The sequence below is a fragment of the Montipora capricornis genome, chromosome 2 (assembly GCF_036669925.1).
Source record: "Montipora capricornis isolate CH-2021 chromosome 2, ASM3666992v2, whole genome shotgun sequence".
Taxonomy (NCBI): domain Eukaryota; kingdom Metazoa; phylum Cnidaria; class Anthozoa; order Scleractinia; family Acroporidae; genus Montipora; species Montipora capricornis.
In genome coordinates, this window is record NC_090884.1 from 45276330 (window position 1) to 45293498 (window position 17169).

The 17169-nt window shown below is 37.0% G+C and overlaps 2 protein-coding genes across 2 annotated transcripts in view; one reads left to right on the plus strand and one right to left on the minus strand.

The window, feature by feature from the left end:
* LOC138023646 (ATP-binding cassette sub-family F member 1-like) overlaps positions 1 to 6619 on the minus strand; it is a 40065-nt gene extending 33446 nt beyond the window's left edge. Inside the window, exons 1-3 of the mRNA XM_068870692.1 lie at positions 6288 to 6619; positions 3822 to 3880; positions 1241 to 1348 (exon numbers count right to left, since the gene is read on the minus strand). Coding sequence (XP_068726793.1) covers positions 1241 to 1348; positions 3822 to 3880; positions 6288 to 6555 — 435 coding nt within the window. The 5' untranslated portion in view covers positions 6556 to 6619. The remainder of the gene's footprint in view (positions 1 to 1240; positions 1349 to 3821; positions 3881 to 6287) is intronic.
* An 87-nt stretch (positions 6620 to 6706) lies between these two features.
* Positions 6707 to 15085, plus strand: LOC138023656 (signal peptidase complex subunit 2-like). The gene is made up of 6 exons (XM_068870701.1): positions 6707 to 6845; positions 6965 to 7051; positions 10680 to 10840; positions 12672 to 12765; positions 13592 to 13710; positions 14900 to 15085. Exons 1-6 carry the CDS (start codon positions 6789 to 6791, stop codon positions 15006 to 15008), a joined length of 627 nt encoding a protein of 208 aa, XP_068726802.1. The 5' UTR covers positions 6707 to 6788; the 3' UTR covers positions 15009 to 15085.
* The last annotated feature ends 2084 nt before the right edge of the window (positions 15086 to 17169 follow it).

Here is a 17169-nt window from a genome sequence, read left to right on the forward strand (position 1 = left end):
TCACAGGCTGTCATTCCCATAGAATTACGTCAACCACTTACTTGTGGAATGATCGCATATGATGCTTTGAGATGGAGAAATCACAATGATACTCAAGAAGCCTGTTCTTTGTTTTCTTTTATTTCTGAATTTCGGACTCTGCACATTATGACAAACATCTGAAAAATTAAGCTTTTTCCGAATCCTGTTGGCAAAACGGCAATTACATCTATACAGTTAAAGAGACAAGGTGCATTGACAGTTCTTGTTCCCTTTTCAATGTAAAACCCAGACCCGATTTGCTCAGCTTCAACACACGATTCAAAACCTTCGACATCTTCTACCATTGTCTTTGTCATGCTAGAAACTAACAAGAAATATTTTGCTAAAAAAATTGTCAACTGTCAATCATTGTGACTTTGCCACATCAATCAGAAGCCCCTGTTCGTGGGCGAAGGGGTTTTTCAAAATTTAATAGGGGGTCTTCTTGCAAGCGTTCCCTCAGTCTCTTGCCCCAACTTTCACGCGGCCAGTTTGCAGAAAATCGTTTCAAAGCTCTTCCATCGAACAGGAACGCTTGCTAAGCAGGCTATCAGACATGCCTATTGATTGGCTGGTAGGAAATATGAGCATGTGTCAAGAAAATTATTTGTTTCAATCAAGAAGTAAAAAAAAACCAGCATTTTCAATCATTTTTTCAAATTATTTTGAAAACATTTAATATTTTATAAGCAATAGTGGAATTAATATTTTTCCATACATACATAGCCTCATCTAAACACTCAGGGAGTTTGGAGAATTCTCGACAGTTATGCAAACCCTCAACTGTGTTAGCATTAACTGTCTCGAATTCTCCCAACTCCCCCTCGTATTTAGATAAGACAATGTAAACATGGCAAAAGTCCTCTATTGCTTAACAACATAAGATCCTATATATAATCTACAAATTTAAAAACATTATTTTGGTGACTTCCTTGTTGAAATTGTAATGTCATTCCACAGTTTGGACCCACAACAGAAAAGGCCCCTGTCCCCATAAATCACAGTTTCCTAATTACGGTAAGATACACAGCAGTTCTTGTGAACAAGATCATAACTCAAGCGTAAACATCTTGAATTAAACATTTCAAAAGATGACTGGGAAAAAGACCATTGAGTAATACATGTAATCATTCAGTAAGGTTGAAAAAAAAAACAACAACAGTGTTATTTATTGTCAAGCCTACAGTACATTGTCGTATGTTTTCTTTCATCTGCCTACCTTTATATCAAGGGCATTTTCCAAAATTCCAGTTTTTGAGGATGACTCTTGCTGAGACACTGAAAACTGGGATCCTGCTACTTCTTGAACTTCTGATTCAAACTTTTGCTAGAAGTAAAGTTTATCAAAATCATTTAATTTCACCACTAGCTAGAGAGCATCAGTTGCTAATCTTGACAGCTGTGTGAATGACAAACCGAATCTCTTCAATTAAACTGAGGCTCGCGCTTTTGGACAGGCAGTGTTGGTAATAAAAACTTTCAGAATGAAAAACTAAATTTAATTCTTGATCACACACTTATAATAATTGGTGCTGATGGTACAGTACTGCTCAAACATAAGTTACCACCATTGTGTGTGACGCGAATTGCAAGTACAGTGACTGGAGGATCAAACGTGATCTTAATTGGCCTCAAGGTTTGATGAAAGTGAAGGTCCCAGATGCACAACAAAGACGCATAACAAATATGCATTTTAGCACACCTAAAAGCATCTAGTCGTTGTAAAAAAGCCAACAAAGTTACATGTACATTCCAACAAACATACATACGCTGGTGCATGCTAAATAAGTACTGTAAGACAGTTAACTTTGCTCTCAGAAAACAAGTCTTAAAGATATTATTTGCAGTTTAAGGCAACATTTGTTTTCCTTTGTCTTAAGTCGGCACAATAAAATTCAGGCTAGCCGACACCTGATTTTATTATTATTATTATTATTTTATTTTTTTTAATTTTAATTTATTTTGCTTGGACTACTTTTTAATACATTACTAACACTACTTACTACTTACTCTACAGTGTATTTACAATTATACTAATACTACTTACGATTCGACATCACCTCGACATCACCTGATATTTCCGACACCTGATGGAAAGTCTTGACAGGCTTGTTCAATCCGAAATTTTTACGCAACAAAATCATTTTGAGTGGCTGTGTCAACAAGTACTACTAAACAACTCCATCACTTCAGCCACCATTCTCGTCACCAGAGCCTCAGATTGACCCAAGGCTCTAGGAAAAACTATGTAGGAGAACATGTGCAGTATGGTTCTTATAGCCAAAAATTGGCTATTTGAACCTTACGGCACCTGAGTGCTCACTCCTTGTGTTAACATGAATGCACCAATTAGACAAGCTTTTAATTGTTATCACTGCAGTCAGTGAGGTCAAGATATCACGTCAGACGAGACTTGGCCGTTTTGAAGGCTTCAAAAAATGCATTTGTCACAGAAACACTGTGATGGAAACGAACGTAACCAATTTTGTTTCAACTATGTTTAGGGAAACAAAATAATTTTATATGGTTGAGTTAAAAGATATAATTATTGTATTGTATTTACAGATTTTCAACACAAAGTTCAAAATTATATCGTTATTTCAGTCTCGGGTTTATTCTTAAAATTTCTCACATTTCAGTGTCAATATTCTTATAGAATACATAACATGACTGTGTAATTATTCTTCTAAAAAAAAAAGGAGTGTAGCATTGGTAAGCAAAGCAATGGTACATAGAAGTGAGTAAGGCACTTAGCTGTAACCTAGCTTGTTAGTGAATTACTTCGGTAGTACAGTACATGTATTTCTGAGAGTGTTTGAAAGTGCCACGAGTCAAGATGTCATCACTGCCCACGAGGGAAAGTTCGGGTGCTCTTTTTACTTCGGAAGAGTTAGCTGGACTTGGCTGTTCCCGGAAGGAAGCAAAGATGCCTTTAGACAATTTGTGAAACAACAAAAACTAAAAAGGTATGTTTTAAAGCCATACTCAAGTCAGGCATCACAGAGGGAAACAAAATATGTGTCATCGATGTACATGTATACAGGGATACCTTTGGCGCTGCAAGAGGATCCGGAGTGACTGTACTATTGAGTGCCAGGTGCAGATTTCAATTTTAGGGTGTTTTTGATGTTAGCAACTTTAAGTTTTTTACCTTGTCAATCTACCTTTCTATCTTGATAAAATTTGAATATCACAATAAAATTTATTGCGTGGTAAAGCTCACTGTTTTGCCTTTATATTTTAATCCACGACATAAGATTGCAGTTTTTGAATTGAGGACTCAAAGCAATGATAGCCGCTACCTCGTTTTCCTATTAAACAGTTCCTGTTGTTATTTATTAATCGAGGAGCAATGCTTTCGCGGAAGTTGAATAGAGTATGAATAATTGACAAGGTTTCACTTCGATAATTTTGTGAGAATCAAGTGTCGTGGATCGAGTTTGATTTAAAGAGAATTGAGTCTCGATCCTTGACTCGATTCTCGATCCTCGATTTTCGCCAGGATCAAGTTGGGACTGTTAACTTACTCTTGCACTGTACTGTAAATGGGAACGTTTGCCCACGGTCTTTATCACTGTCTTGGACTCATTCATCGCAGACAGGTTCAGATGGTGCAATATTATTAATCGCTGCACAAAATCAATTCATAGAGGAATCCTCCTAAATTTATGCCAAAAATTTCTGCTTCAGTGACTCTTGAGCTATGTGAATTGCATTGCAACACGATTCGTGTCTCGCCTGAAGCGCGATGCCGCTGGTAACAGTTGAGCAGTACTGTAAGTTCTGTAAATTCTTGTTACCTTTTTCTTGAGTTTCTTTAGCTCTTTTTTGCTCAGTTTCTGTTGATCAACTGTATCCTCTGACAAATACAAAAATGATACAACAATAAAAGTAACAACAGGTGCAACCTGAAAATTACATTAAATTTAGCATCATACAAGTAGTCACACAACAAAGGTATTGCAAAGTGTTTTGAACAAAAGTTTTGTCCGAGGCTGTAGTCCAAATTCAAACTTCAACAATTTTATTATTTGAGAACTGCAGTCAATCTGCCGCAGATCGATCTACCCCAAAGTACATTGTGTTTTCTGACGACCCTTACTTGATAGCTGATCAACACTAACCCTAATTTTTCACCACTAAAATCAGACCTTAGACCTGATCATTGAAATGAGTGCTTAGACAGTGCTATACATGAGGGCAGATTGACTCTGGAGAGGAACGACTGGTACCTTATTTGAACTACAGCAGCACCTCACTCTATCAGGCCCTCTGATATTACGCGATGGTGCGATTTCGCACAATCGACCTCAAATCGCATCCGATCGCACAATTCACGAAAAATCGCACAATTCACAAAAGGATGCACAAAATTCATAAAATGAAACATAAATCAACACGTTTCTTAGAAATTCCTGCATAAATACGCCATTTTTAAGATGATTTATCTTGGAAAAAGCCTAAAAAACCTTTGTCACCTTCGATTTCGTAAACATTCGAAGTTCAAGGCTTTATTTTTCATGTCGGGGACCTGGTACGAGTCTCCTTCTATTGGTGCAACACAAACATGCCCTTATATACACACCACTGAAATGTTGCCTTCTCTTAGAGAAGAGATTTGTTTCGGCAAAATGTAGTTTCTTTCGTTGAAAACTGATAAAAACTTACTCATGGATAAGTTTGTTGTGAAAACGCTCGCTTTTTCTTCGATGAAGAAGGAAGTTCCCACCTTCCGCCCAATCTGACAGCTGACGATCGAGCAAGAAAGTACCTCACAGGTACGCTCCACGTGGACGATGGACTGATGTTTTTCTGGTCGTGAAATATTAGGGCCTTTTATACGAGAGAAAATAAGCCGCGGCTTACTCTGGCCACGGTGTACAAAATACGCCAAAGGAACTATTTATACGAATATATATTCCCAGGTCAATATAAGCCGCGGCTTGAAAAAGACGTGAACATAGATTTTGTACCATTTATACGGGTTGAACATTGGAGTCTTCTGTAAGCCGCGGCCAGAGAAAGCCGCGGCTTATTTTCTCTCGTATAAATGGGGGTATGGCCCTATTGTGATTGACCATCTTCGAAAGTTCGTGGTTGACAAGCACCTTGATCATTCATTTGGCATGTTAGCTGTGTCCTTTCAACTTTTAACGTGGTGCACCGGTAGTGCAGAAGACCTCTTTTTTTTGTCCCAACTAATGTCGATCGAGATACATAATTACTGTTCCTTTGTGTTCGAAATGTCTTTAGGGCAGCAAAAAAGTGTTTTTCTCAAGCTGAAACCTTATAAAACAAGCTTAAAATTGCTGAGAAAAAAATCGCACAATTTACATTATTTATCGCATAATTGGCCTCTCTAATCGCACAATCTGCCCCGAAAAAATCGCATAATTTGCATTTTTTAATCGCACCCTATCAGAAGGCCTGCTCTATGTATACATGTATGTTTCACACAAGCAACCGGATTTGGACCCCCATGAAAATAAGCATTCTTTTGATTAAGGAAGTAAAATTCCTTTGCAAATTAATTTCTTTTAGTAGTTGTAAAAAAAATTACTGAAAATAAATATGAGAATTCAAGAAGTTCCAAATGCGTGATTTAAGCTTCTGTCAGGAAGGAGTTAAAATTCGCATCTACTTTACGAAATGCTGCCGCCAATGCTTTAAACTTATAACCTTTCCTGAAAAATTAACTGATCTGATCTTATGATATGGTATCGACCCATTTCCCCAATCCAAAATCTACCACTGCCTCCATAAACAGTTCAAAAAGCTGTACATGCAATGGGGGTCCAAATCCGCAAAGGGGGACTTAATCCGCCAGCACAATAAGTCCCTTGGGGGTCCAAATCTGCTGGCGGATTTGTACCAGGGAGTCCAAATCCACTAGCAGATTTGTACACGGGGGTGGCCATGCAAATCTAGGGGAAGGTGGGGCGTGGGGTCCAAATTTGTTAGGACAAGGCCACTAGAACTACATGTACTACAAGCTGAGAGTTAAAAACAAATTTGGCAACGCAACCTTACGCCTGCTTCTTTCCTTTAGAATATACTGATCTGTAAAACAAACTTCGGCTTCACCTACAAGGTAGTCTCCGTTTCAGTGATCCAAGGATACTAACAGTAATCTAGTTTGTAAAATGAAGTACAACACAAATTTTTCCGCTATATACAAGCATACCATGAAAAAACCGGTATTGGACATGTACGTTATAAACACGTGAGGTTGTAGTCAGTTAATAGATAAATCCAAGACTTTTTACCTATATTTTCCGTCGAGGCGTTTTCTTCTGGGGGGTTATAATTCATGAGGGCAGCACCTTCTTCTTCGTTGTTGCTTGTGCCGATTTCATCGTCATTTGCGCCTTCATTTCCAGTTAGATCTTCTGACACTGAGGGTTCAAAATCAGTCGAATTCAAGTTCAGCTTTGAAACTTCATCTTCAAATCCTTGCTCTGCTGCCTCCACTGCAGCCGCAAGATCCATTTTTTTCTTGCTCTCAGAGCTCTTTTTGCCCTTCTTTTTCACCATTTTCCGTTAAATACTAAAGAGTTCGCTTCACCTTGTGTTTCTATTTCTATTCCTTGGATTGTCCAATAAGTGATACATAACATACTTACCCATTCGAGATCAGTAACCGCTGACAGTGTGCATGTTTCTAGGACATGTTATGTAAGTTTACATGACATTTCACTTAGGCAAGCGCATTTAATGGTCCCAGGTTTACTCGGTCATGTTTTTGGTGACTGTACGAAAGAAACAATATGGCCTCACCAGCATCGAAGAGAAAGGCAACTGGCAAAAAGGGATTTCTAGGAAAGGTGAGAAACTGAAAAAGAGATATCTCGATCTCTTTCATTTTGGATTTGTTAAATCTTACCACTTTGGGTTTGGGCTTTGTTTTGTTTCGTATTAATTTTTATGTTATGTGTTTAAATAGTGGGCCATTGACTCTGATAAGCCTGTGAAGATTGATAAATGGGACTGTAACGCGATCAAAAATGCCCTGGATGATGGAGCCAAGAAGGTAACTGTTTATTGCGCTCACGTACAATCCTCGTCAAAAGTAGTTTCGCCCACCTTCAACGAGTGTGCCAAATATCAGAAAGGTCTCTGAAGAGTTGCTTGGCAGCAACTAAACAACTGTTTCAGACTAGCTAGCCATTACAGTATTCACAAGTCAAGTTATTCACAAGTTTTCACAATTATTTCAATAATTTTATTGACAAGATGCTCATCAAAAGTTATAGAAAGAAAAAATTACTTTTTAATATTAAATATTAAAAAGTGATTTGTAAAGCCATGCATTTCCTGAATTCAATTTTAACTCCTCATATTATTATTTTAGTTTATTCCCAGTTGTTTCTGTTTTTTTTTTTTACTCTGTCAGCCCTTGAGTTTTCTTAACCTTATTTAACCATTACTGTGATTTTCATAATTCTGTGGAATCTCATCTTCAAAGGCCAACGTCCAAACTGGGTTTGACTTCCATCAATCAAACTTCCAACGCCAAGCCAAGATTTAACCCAAAACCACAGCAGTGTTCGACTCTAACGCTTGCCCGATTGCCTGGGGCAAGCGAAATATATCCATGGGCAAGTAAAACAAATCTAAGACTTGCCCGATTAGGCAATCAGAATTTTTGTTTGACCGATATTTTGTGGAACGATTTGATTTGCAACAAAGAAAGTAACTAGTAATATAACATTGTCACTGCAAACACAATAAAAAAATAATGTTACGTTGCTTTGCTGTCATTTTATTTTTCCTGTTAGAAATATATTGGTACAAACCACAAAACAGATGAGAAGAAGGAACATGTTCGTAACCACCATCTTTATCCGTGCGAAAAGAATGTTTTTTTGTCATGATGTGTGTTTTTTGTCATACTGTGAAGGCTACTAGAACACCGTAGTCAGTTTGGTCTGTCAAAATACCATTTTACATGCATGGTATACAAAATTGACATTTTTACAAGCCTCCTTTAAGTTTTAATGCAACAGGTCTTTAAAAGGTGGGCAACCGAAAAAATCAATGGGTAACCTAAAAACAAAACTGGTTGCCCAATAGGCAAATTAGTAAGAAAGTAAGTGCCAAACACTGCACAGATGCCCAAATCATGTGTGACATAACCCACGAAGCAGCATCTTTGGTTCCCATGGTACTTTAATTCATACATTCAAACTCAACGCTGATGAAAAGCCCTTGAATCTGTGCGAATCTTTTTGCTGAAGAACCTTTGAAAGGATATAACAGTACACCTTCCTGAGGCGGATTCAATCTTCCAGCTACAGTATGTTAGTAAATTTGATTGATGCACGCCAAAATGCAGTTTGGCGCTTAGCACTTGAAGGTGAGATTCTGCAGAATCATGAAAATCACAGAAAAAGCCTCTTGTGCAATGGAAAGTAATCGTACTTGCATTGTTTTCATACTGTTACATAAAGCCCACAAAAAAGTCAAGCATTCCTGTAGAATAGTAAGCATTACAAACATTAACAAATTTAAGTAATAATGTAGAAGAAAAGGTAGTATAATACTAGGTGTATGTTGGTATTTTTTTGTCATTGGAGCTGATTAATTTTTTCTCTGTATTATAGTGATACTCACCGTTACGTCTCCTTGATAATATGAAAATTCTCACACAACTCTGGGGGCTATTGTCAAGCTGACCATGGCACCGCCAACTGACTATTTTATTTCACTACCAAACACAACCTAATATGGTATACAAAACAAATTAATGCAAATGCGATAAAGAATATCCTACTGATACTGTGAATATCTCTAATTAAGGATTAAGGATTGGGTGGCAACAATGGTAGACAGCAAAAAAAGCAACTGATGAAAGCACTAAACATGTGACTAAGGTCCCTCAGGCCAGACCCCAGATGTGTGTGAGAAAACATTTTCCACTTCTTTTGTTCCTCAGTCAATGGAAAATACAGTTTGTCATTTCTTTGCCATCCAGAAATCTATTGGCTCTCGAAACAAAGGTTCTTTTGTTCTATGGTTGGCAAAATTTAAATATCCAAATAATTGCTTATATATAGCGGATATTGCTATTGTCAGAAAGTGTCCCTATTTGACTCTGTTGAATACATGTATGAAATTGTTTAAGGTAGCCGAACACAGTTTTTGCAAGCGCTCTTGCTAACGCAATGCGGTGCACATGCAAAGATTGGAAAAAAATAAACATTTTATTTCCTCAACACGGTCGCTACATTCTATCTGTACTATTTTTCCTCGTAATTGAACAAAGTGTTTTGATGGTTTTAGTCTTTTATGAGAAATGTATGTTGTAGAAACAGTAATGATGCAAAGAACTCTGCAATTCACAGATTTTCTTTGTTATCAAAAGAACCCAGCTAAATACAGCGCATGCATAGTAAGTTAAAAAATTGCGAAATGCAAAATAGCTTTATCAGAAATACATGTACGCCAATTTCTCAAGAACCACTCGTTAGAATTTAATGAAATTTGGCACAAAAACACCTTAAGAAATAACTAATTGGACTATTGAAAAATAATTGAACTTTAACAGAGGAAATTCTAGATATTCCAGTGAACTTTCAACAAGAGATAATTAAAGATTTACATTGCTAAGTTTTTTTTCTCCATTAGAGATTATTAGTTTAAAAATCTGGGAGACACCACTGTCCTGGCACGCGAAATGTTCTCTTCCGGTTGCCGTCCGCGTCTCAAAAACGCGCGTGCTTAAGCTCCCTATTATTAAAATAGTGTTAACTTGTGAGCATCGTTACAAGCTTGTTGCATGCACATTATAAAGAAAATCTAACGAACAGATGTTCTGCAAATAAACAAAACTGATTTTAAAGGCCTGTTTATATTTATTCATTTTGCCATGGCAACTGCACATATGTCAGCTGAACTATCAAAAAACCGAAGTTCATGTTGTTAGCTTGCTTGCTACCATTCTTGGTGACCAAAGGATCTCAAGGGTTTTAGAGAAAGAGATAAATAATTATTCCATGAGCCCGAGTTGGATATGAAGTGATAAAATAACCAACGAGCGCGTAGCGTGAGTTGGTTGTAATCACTTCATATCCAACAAGGGCGATTGGAATAATTATTGTTTTAGTAAATTCTCAAACCGGGTTTTGCCGCCGATTTTTATTTCCACAATTTTACAAAGCGTCCGGAAAGAGCATCTTGGTGCACTATTTTCCATATGACGTAAAACTTCGACCATTGGCTCATAGTCGGAGTTTTTTAGCCAATCAAAAAGCTAGAAATGCAATAGTCAGAGCTGAAAATTTACAAAGCGTCCGGAAAGAGCATCTTGGTCCACTATTTTCCATATGACGTAAAACTTCGACCATTGGCTCATAGTCTGAGTTTTTTAGCCAATCAAAAAGCTAGAAATGCAATAGTCGGAGCTGAAAATTTACTAAATTAAGCATAGACCTGTATGGCGTTCAGAGGCTAGTTTGGTATGTGCTTAAAATTAGCCTGGGACAAGGCTCTGTGTTGCTGTTGCTACATGTATAGCAAAGCAAGCCGAGAGCAGTCCTTCTCTTGCCTCGCTCCACTCATATTTACATAAGCCTGGGACCAGGCTCCCTATTGGGGAAAAAGCTGAGAAAATAATTTTGCTGACCAATATTGTTATTTTTACCTTATCATTTGCATAGGTACTGACAGACGGCTTTGGTTACGTGGAGGACCACAAGATAACAGATATTCGCCTTGCTATCTGCACCATTTCTTGTGGTTTTGCTCTTGCTGCCTTAATTTATGATTATCTCTTCCCTTTTCCAGTGTCACGGCCTGTTCTCATCCTGTGTGTGGCTTCGTATCCTTTCTAGATTTATTAATTAATTAAAAACAATCTTGTTCATGTCCATTCATCTAATGAGTCCAAGATTGCCATAAACGTGGTCTGTTTTGTTAGGGAAATGCTATTTTTGCCCCTTTCTGCACTTTTTTTTTTTAAAAGAACATGGCACTGAATTGCAGTCAAGTACAGTAGACAGCTTTTACGTGCAGCTTTTGTCAGGGAACCTCTCTGGTCACAGGTGTATATGTAGCTTGTGTTTGTGTGGTCTTTCTGCACACTTTCTTAAAAAATAATATGAATGTGGCATGAATAGAGTTATTACAAATGTAGTTAGAGTTATGAGTAATTAGAGAAGAGCTGTCAACTTTCATCAGAGCTTGTTTCTTAAGAAACAAAATTCCAGCAGTGAGAGTTAATATTATTATTGTTAATAACAATATCAGACAAGGGACACCAACCTCCCCTTCCCCCCTCCCTATATACTTATGTCCAGAAATGTGGGTACTATTATTAGGGTGCAGTCGATTGACCATATTCTGGAATAGGAATACATGGAATATAAGATAGAAATCCTTCATTTTTACGGAGATTCACATTAAAATTGCCAAACACCTGCTAAAATGCTATTTTAAACATATTTTTATAATCCTTGCTGCTTCGAAACTTGCCAAACATACCGTGTTAATCATCACTCCACATATTCTTATTCCGGAATAGGGTCAATCAAACGCGCCCTTAGATTCACACATTGACATCTAACTGGAAATGCCCAGTTTAGTTTAAGAATAATTATTTTTAACAATAAGGTAAGTGTTTGGGTTTGTCATTTTTAATACAGTATCACTTAGTTGTGTGCTTTTCTGTTCAGAAAAATGCTGCTGCTGTTTATCTTCAGTGGAGGAGCAGAGTTGTTCTAAGACATAAGTGATGTTGATATTGAGGGGATTAGAGCAAGGGGAGGGTTTCATTTAGTGACTTTAGTAGGCAGGAAGTAATAGCCACACACTTTTGTTATGTCTAGTTTTGATAATAATAACAATAATAATACGTGTTATTCATAGAAGTGCCATTCGGATTCCTATGCTCATGGTGCTTTACAAATAAATGTGTACAGTATTAAAATCTGTATAGGAAAAGTTCAAAGTTTAAAATACTACAGTGTACAGTGCTGGAGATAATTTTTCTTTATTCAGAGGACATACATGTATGTCCTTTCAAATCTTCCTTTTGGTCGGACATTTGACAAATTGGACTGGACATAATTTATTGACTGACAACACCTTGAAGAAGAGAACTCAAGATGTGCTGGTGACATGTTCGGTCATCGTGTCTGATCATAATGTGAAATTGGCCGGACATTTTCAAAATTTGGTCAGACAATGTCCGATGACCAACTGTTATTTCCAGCTGTGGTGTATCTACGTGTCAAAAACATTCACTGCATCTACAAAAACAATGAGTACTGTAGTTGCCTGTGTAGCTGGCAGGATTGTTCGCACTGGAGGCAAACAGCGAGCAACAAAGCCACGTAGAGAATGGGGAGAGACACCCCTCCCCATTCTCTATGCAGCTTTGCCACTCGTTAATTTGCCTCTTGCGCCAACATTTCACCAGCTACTCAGACTAAATGAATAGCTATCCACAAAATGCTTAAAATTGTGTGTATTAACTAAGGCACTTCTTGAAGCTCACAGTAAAGTTTGACTTGCGCAAGGCATTAGAGGTAGATCATTCTGAAAATGGCAAACTGATATAGCATATAGTTATTTATATACTTGTATGGATATCAACCTGTTTTAAACAACATTCCTGTAATTAAAGACATTTCCTTGACAATCACGTAAAGATACTTCTTCTTGATGAGTGTGCTGACAGTCTTCACAACTTGTTGTGAAAAAAACTACATCATGTTTGCCATCCAAAAAGATAAAGCTGGCATGGTATGTATACTGTTATTTTTTTCTACTATTTGTGAAGTCTTAGTGAGGATAATTAAATCTATGTACTAGACGGAAGTAAGTAAGTAAGTTATGAAAAGAAAGCTTTTGGCAAGGATTCTAGCACGGTTCACATTACCCTTACACATAGTTTCAAGGTGGAGCCAGGGGCTTGTTTCATCACTTTTATCCAGTACAGTGGTTAACTTGCTTTTCTTAGGATTTATGCTCGACAGACTGAATATGCATCCTGATGTTAATTTTATGAAATACATTCATTTGGCTCACTTTGCCCTTCAATAAAACATGTACATGTACATGTATCTGGATGATGACCTTTTGCATGAAACTTGTGAATCACATTGAATGTCCTGCTATCAATAAATTTTAAAACATTGTTAAGAACATCCCTGGTTACCTTTTTTTTGTATTTTGGTTATTAAATTGTGGCTATGCTGGGAGCAGAATACCACTGTAATTTTTGTAACCTGTGTATGGTGTTTTAAAAAAGGACAATTTTTTATTTTAGAACCGAACCCATCCCTTAGTTATGAATAAAATTGTCTGGCATTGGCGGTCTTTAGAGTGAAAGGGCCAGTTGACACAGATCTTGTCTTGACTTGACAGTGGGGACATAAATGGAGAGTTTTTTTTGTTCATAGCACTTCTACCTTATAAAACCAATAACCAAAGGCAACTTATTTATCACCCTGCTAGCAGAGCCTTTCTTTATTGCCATCTGGTGAGAGGCTCTGCTGCAGGGTGGCTCACAGGGTGTTCATTTATACTCATTTCTTTTGGTTAAATTTTGCATGTTTTTGTCTTGCAGAGTCCTGATAACTACTGGCGCTTGTCTTCAACACTTAAGCGCTATGATCCAAACTACACTTTAACAATGAAATACATCGATAGTAGCACAAAGAAAGAAAGAGAGCAGTCATTGAAAAAGTATGTAGTTGTTAATATTCATTTTTAAAATAATTAGTTGGGTGTACATGTATACATGTAATTTAGTTGCTAATGCCCCAGAAATTACAGTACATTATGTAAGGTTCAGTCAAGGATCTAGAGAGAGTATCTGAATTTGAGTGACTTGCAGAGACCATATAATTAATTATTTTATATTATTCTACGTCATGAATATTGTAGTCACTATAATAGTACAGTACATTGTATATGTTAAGAATGGGAAGCAGCAAAGTCAATTCTAGGAATCATTGCAACCTGTATCTTATCAGACCTATGCATTATGGACCGAAGGTACTAAAGGAGATTAGTAATAATATTATTGTTATTATTTGTGTAATGATACTATCTTTGCTCCACATAGTGAAGGGGCCTGTTTCCTAAAAAGTGTCAGTGACAATTTTAGTGCCTTGGAAAAGCACTTGATTTTGACGACAACATCTTACTCTCTCCTGCACTTTTCAGGATGGCAACTGCTGTAAAACTATGCAATCTTTTCATAGAGCAATTTTTGCTGACCTTTTTGTAAGACTGAAAAAGTATTCTTACATCTAAAGCTACCTTCAAATTATCTTTTTTGGGAAAGAGGTTTCATTGGAGTGGACAAAAATTAATTGGGTACGATTTCGAAAAATTAGTTTTTGACCATTGCAGGGCCAGAGCATGGGCATTGCAAATTTGTATGTCCTTCTTTAGGTCAAGAAATATTCCTGCCATAAGTTTACTACCAAAACAGGTAGACTGTTTTTTCAGAGATGCACATACAGTTGATTTTGCGCTCAGAGATCAACGATATGGGTCACATGCTCTGCTTTTCAAACCCAATAAGGTGAACGCATGTGATCACATTCCTGAGCATGTGAACTGGTGGCAAAGTGGAATTATATGTTTGGTCACCTAGACAGTACTGTAGCTAGAAGCATTTGGATATTGTTTTGCTTGTTATTAAGTTACATGTAATACTAGTATTTCTGCATGGGACATGATACAGCGGATAATTTTTCATAACATTTCTTTCCCTTGCTGTGTTCATGGAATAGCACACCATTAGTGGGTTTGAAATCCAGAGCACATGTGTCACCTACATCTTAGGTGTGCCTTCCCTGAACCTGTTACCTCTTTTCTTCAAGAATGAGGTTCTGAATTGATAATTTCTTTTATTTTTGTGAAGGTCTGTTGCTTCGTGGTTTGATGAAGAAGGTACTCTGTTGTTTGATATTCTGGAGAAAGATGTCCAAGATCTTCATAACGGAATTGCATCAGAGAAGAAGGACAAGTGACTTCAAATATATTTGTCTCAATTTCTTGACTTGTACCTTAAAGAAACAATAAAAAAAATATAGAATTACTTAACTAACCCTTCTGGTCCTTTTATTATTGTTTGTGACTTTAAAAATAGTCCTTTGCATGAGTACACTCAGTTTGAGTGCTTACCATAGTAAATGTAACAACTTTTTAAGGTTTATATGGGAAACAAAAATGCAGCCAAAAGAGTGCTAATCGTAGGTTAAATCAAAGAAAAATTATTGAATAAGGTGAACTTATGTTCATTTTATCTTGTGTTCATATTTCTTTTGGAGGCATTTCTTGTAACCTTAATTTGGTTTTGTTTTGTATTTTCCATTTACTGGTTTCGATTGAAATCAATGCCGTTAACAACAGTTTCAATGTGAACAACTATTCTGCAATCATACTTATAATCCTATGGTTGGGTCACAGAATGTAGACTTTGGACTTGTCTACAGAATTGAACTGGATATTGATAATAGAACAAAAAAACCCCTGAAATATAGTGAACTTGAAAGGAAAATGTTAATAATTTGGCTAAAAATCCTATGAACAAAGTGTAGGCTACCTGTAGTCTCTTGTTTTGATCTGAGTTGAGTACATTACCCTTGCTTGAGCCAATTACCTGCATAACTTTCTTGTCTAATATTGAATCAGTTACGGACTATATTTCCAAACATAACAGGTAATTGACTTACAACACCACTCAAGGCCTTGTGGGTCTCCCTTATGTTGGTGACAGATGGAATTTGTTGTTTATCAAAATTATGCTATACTTGAGAGCAGGCCAGTCAAATATTTTGCAACTTGTGCTCTTGTGGTCTTCTCACCCCTGAACTGGCCCCAATTTTTTGATGAAAAAATTGTCTGGTGTTAAAATTTTTACATGTCATTCTTAGGAGGGAAAGGGTAGGGGGGTGAAGGGTACAATAGTTGAAACAACCCAAGCCTTTACAAAAATGCTTACCTTAGGCCTAAACATTAATATTTTTCTAAAAAGCATTATCTTGAGGCCTAAGGTTAGCATTTTTGTAAATGTTTGGGTTGTTTCAGCTATTGTACCCCTCACCACAGCCCCCGAATAGTCATGCCATTAACACCAGCAGGAGAAACATGTTTGGTCCTTGCCTATTGCAATTCCAGCGACTGGGTAATCCCTCTCTGACAAACCTTTCTTGTTTTCACAGCAGTCACAGATTTACCTGGTTTTTCAAAGACCTGTTTGACATTTTATCCACCATTTCTGTTTTTACACCCAAGTAAGGAGAGAATGACCTTTGCTTTAAGAAGCAGCAGCAACCAAACCTGGTATGAATAGTGAAAACTGATTTAGCTCAAGAGTGGAGCCCCCTTTTGGTGTCAGGTGAGGGAGGTTACCCTGAAGAAAAAAAAAAAAAAAAAAAAAAAGACCAGGATGCTGTTGACTTAAATCACGAATCATGCGAGTGACAATGCAGTGAGTCTAACATTAGAAAGCGGAAACAGCTTTTCACAAGCATAACCCAGGCTGCAAAAAGCCAGAAAGCATGCAGGCTAACTGACAGTTTGGTTCAAGACAACTTTAACACATTCTTTCAACTGCTGAACCAGATGACAGGGATTTCTTGCCCTTTTTAAAAAGATGAAAAATAACATACAGTATGTATCAACATCAATTTTTATTTGTGCAATTTCTATATTACTCTAATCCAAATTTAGTCTCACGAATGATGTAAAAAAACATTGATCAAGTCGTTATAACTACACCAAAGTTACTTTCAAACCTGAAAACCATGAACACATGAAATATCTCAAAAGTTATTAATTGATTGGCCTTTTAAGAAAAACACTCCCTTACTATTAAAAGGGTTCACAGTTCTTCAAGTCAAACCTCAAAAATGGATCATTGGAAAGAAAAGACTGTGACCAGCACATTGGCATCAAGACTGAGCAGTTTCAAATATCTTCAGGGTCCAAAAAGCAATGAATTAAACTTGATCAACAAATTCTTATAAAAGGGAAGGACAACAGTGTCTACCCAACTCTCCCACCTAGAAACGTGCTTTATTCCAATTTATTATTCCACTTATACGCCATTTTACCATATTTGGTCAAGAGAACGCGCAAAATATGAGACGGTAATACACTGTACTGTCATAGTTTGACCGGTTTAGA

What these genes read in the sequence shown, in the direction of transcription:
- LOC138023656 (XM_068870701.1), top strand. Translation starts at nt 6,789, where the DNA reads ATGGCCTCACCAGCATCGAAGAGAAAGGCAACTGGCAAAAAGGGATTT. An exon ending in CTCATCCTGTGTGTGGCTTC is followed by an intron (nt 10,841 to 12,671) that starts GTATCCTTTCTA and finishes AATCACGTAAAG; the next exon opens with ATACTTCTTCTTGATGAGTG. An exon ending in AAAAAGATAAAGCTGGCATG is followed by an intron (nt 12,766 to 13,591) that starts GTATGTATACTG and finishes TTTGTCTTGCAG; the next exon opens with AGTCCTGATAACTACTGGCG.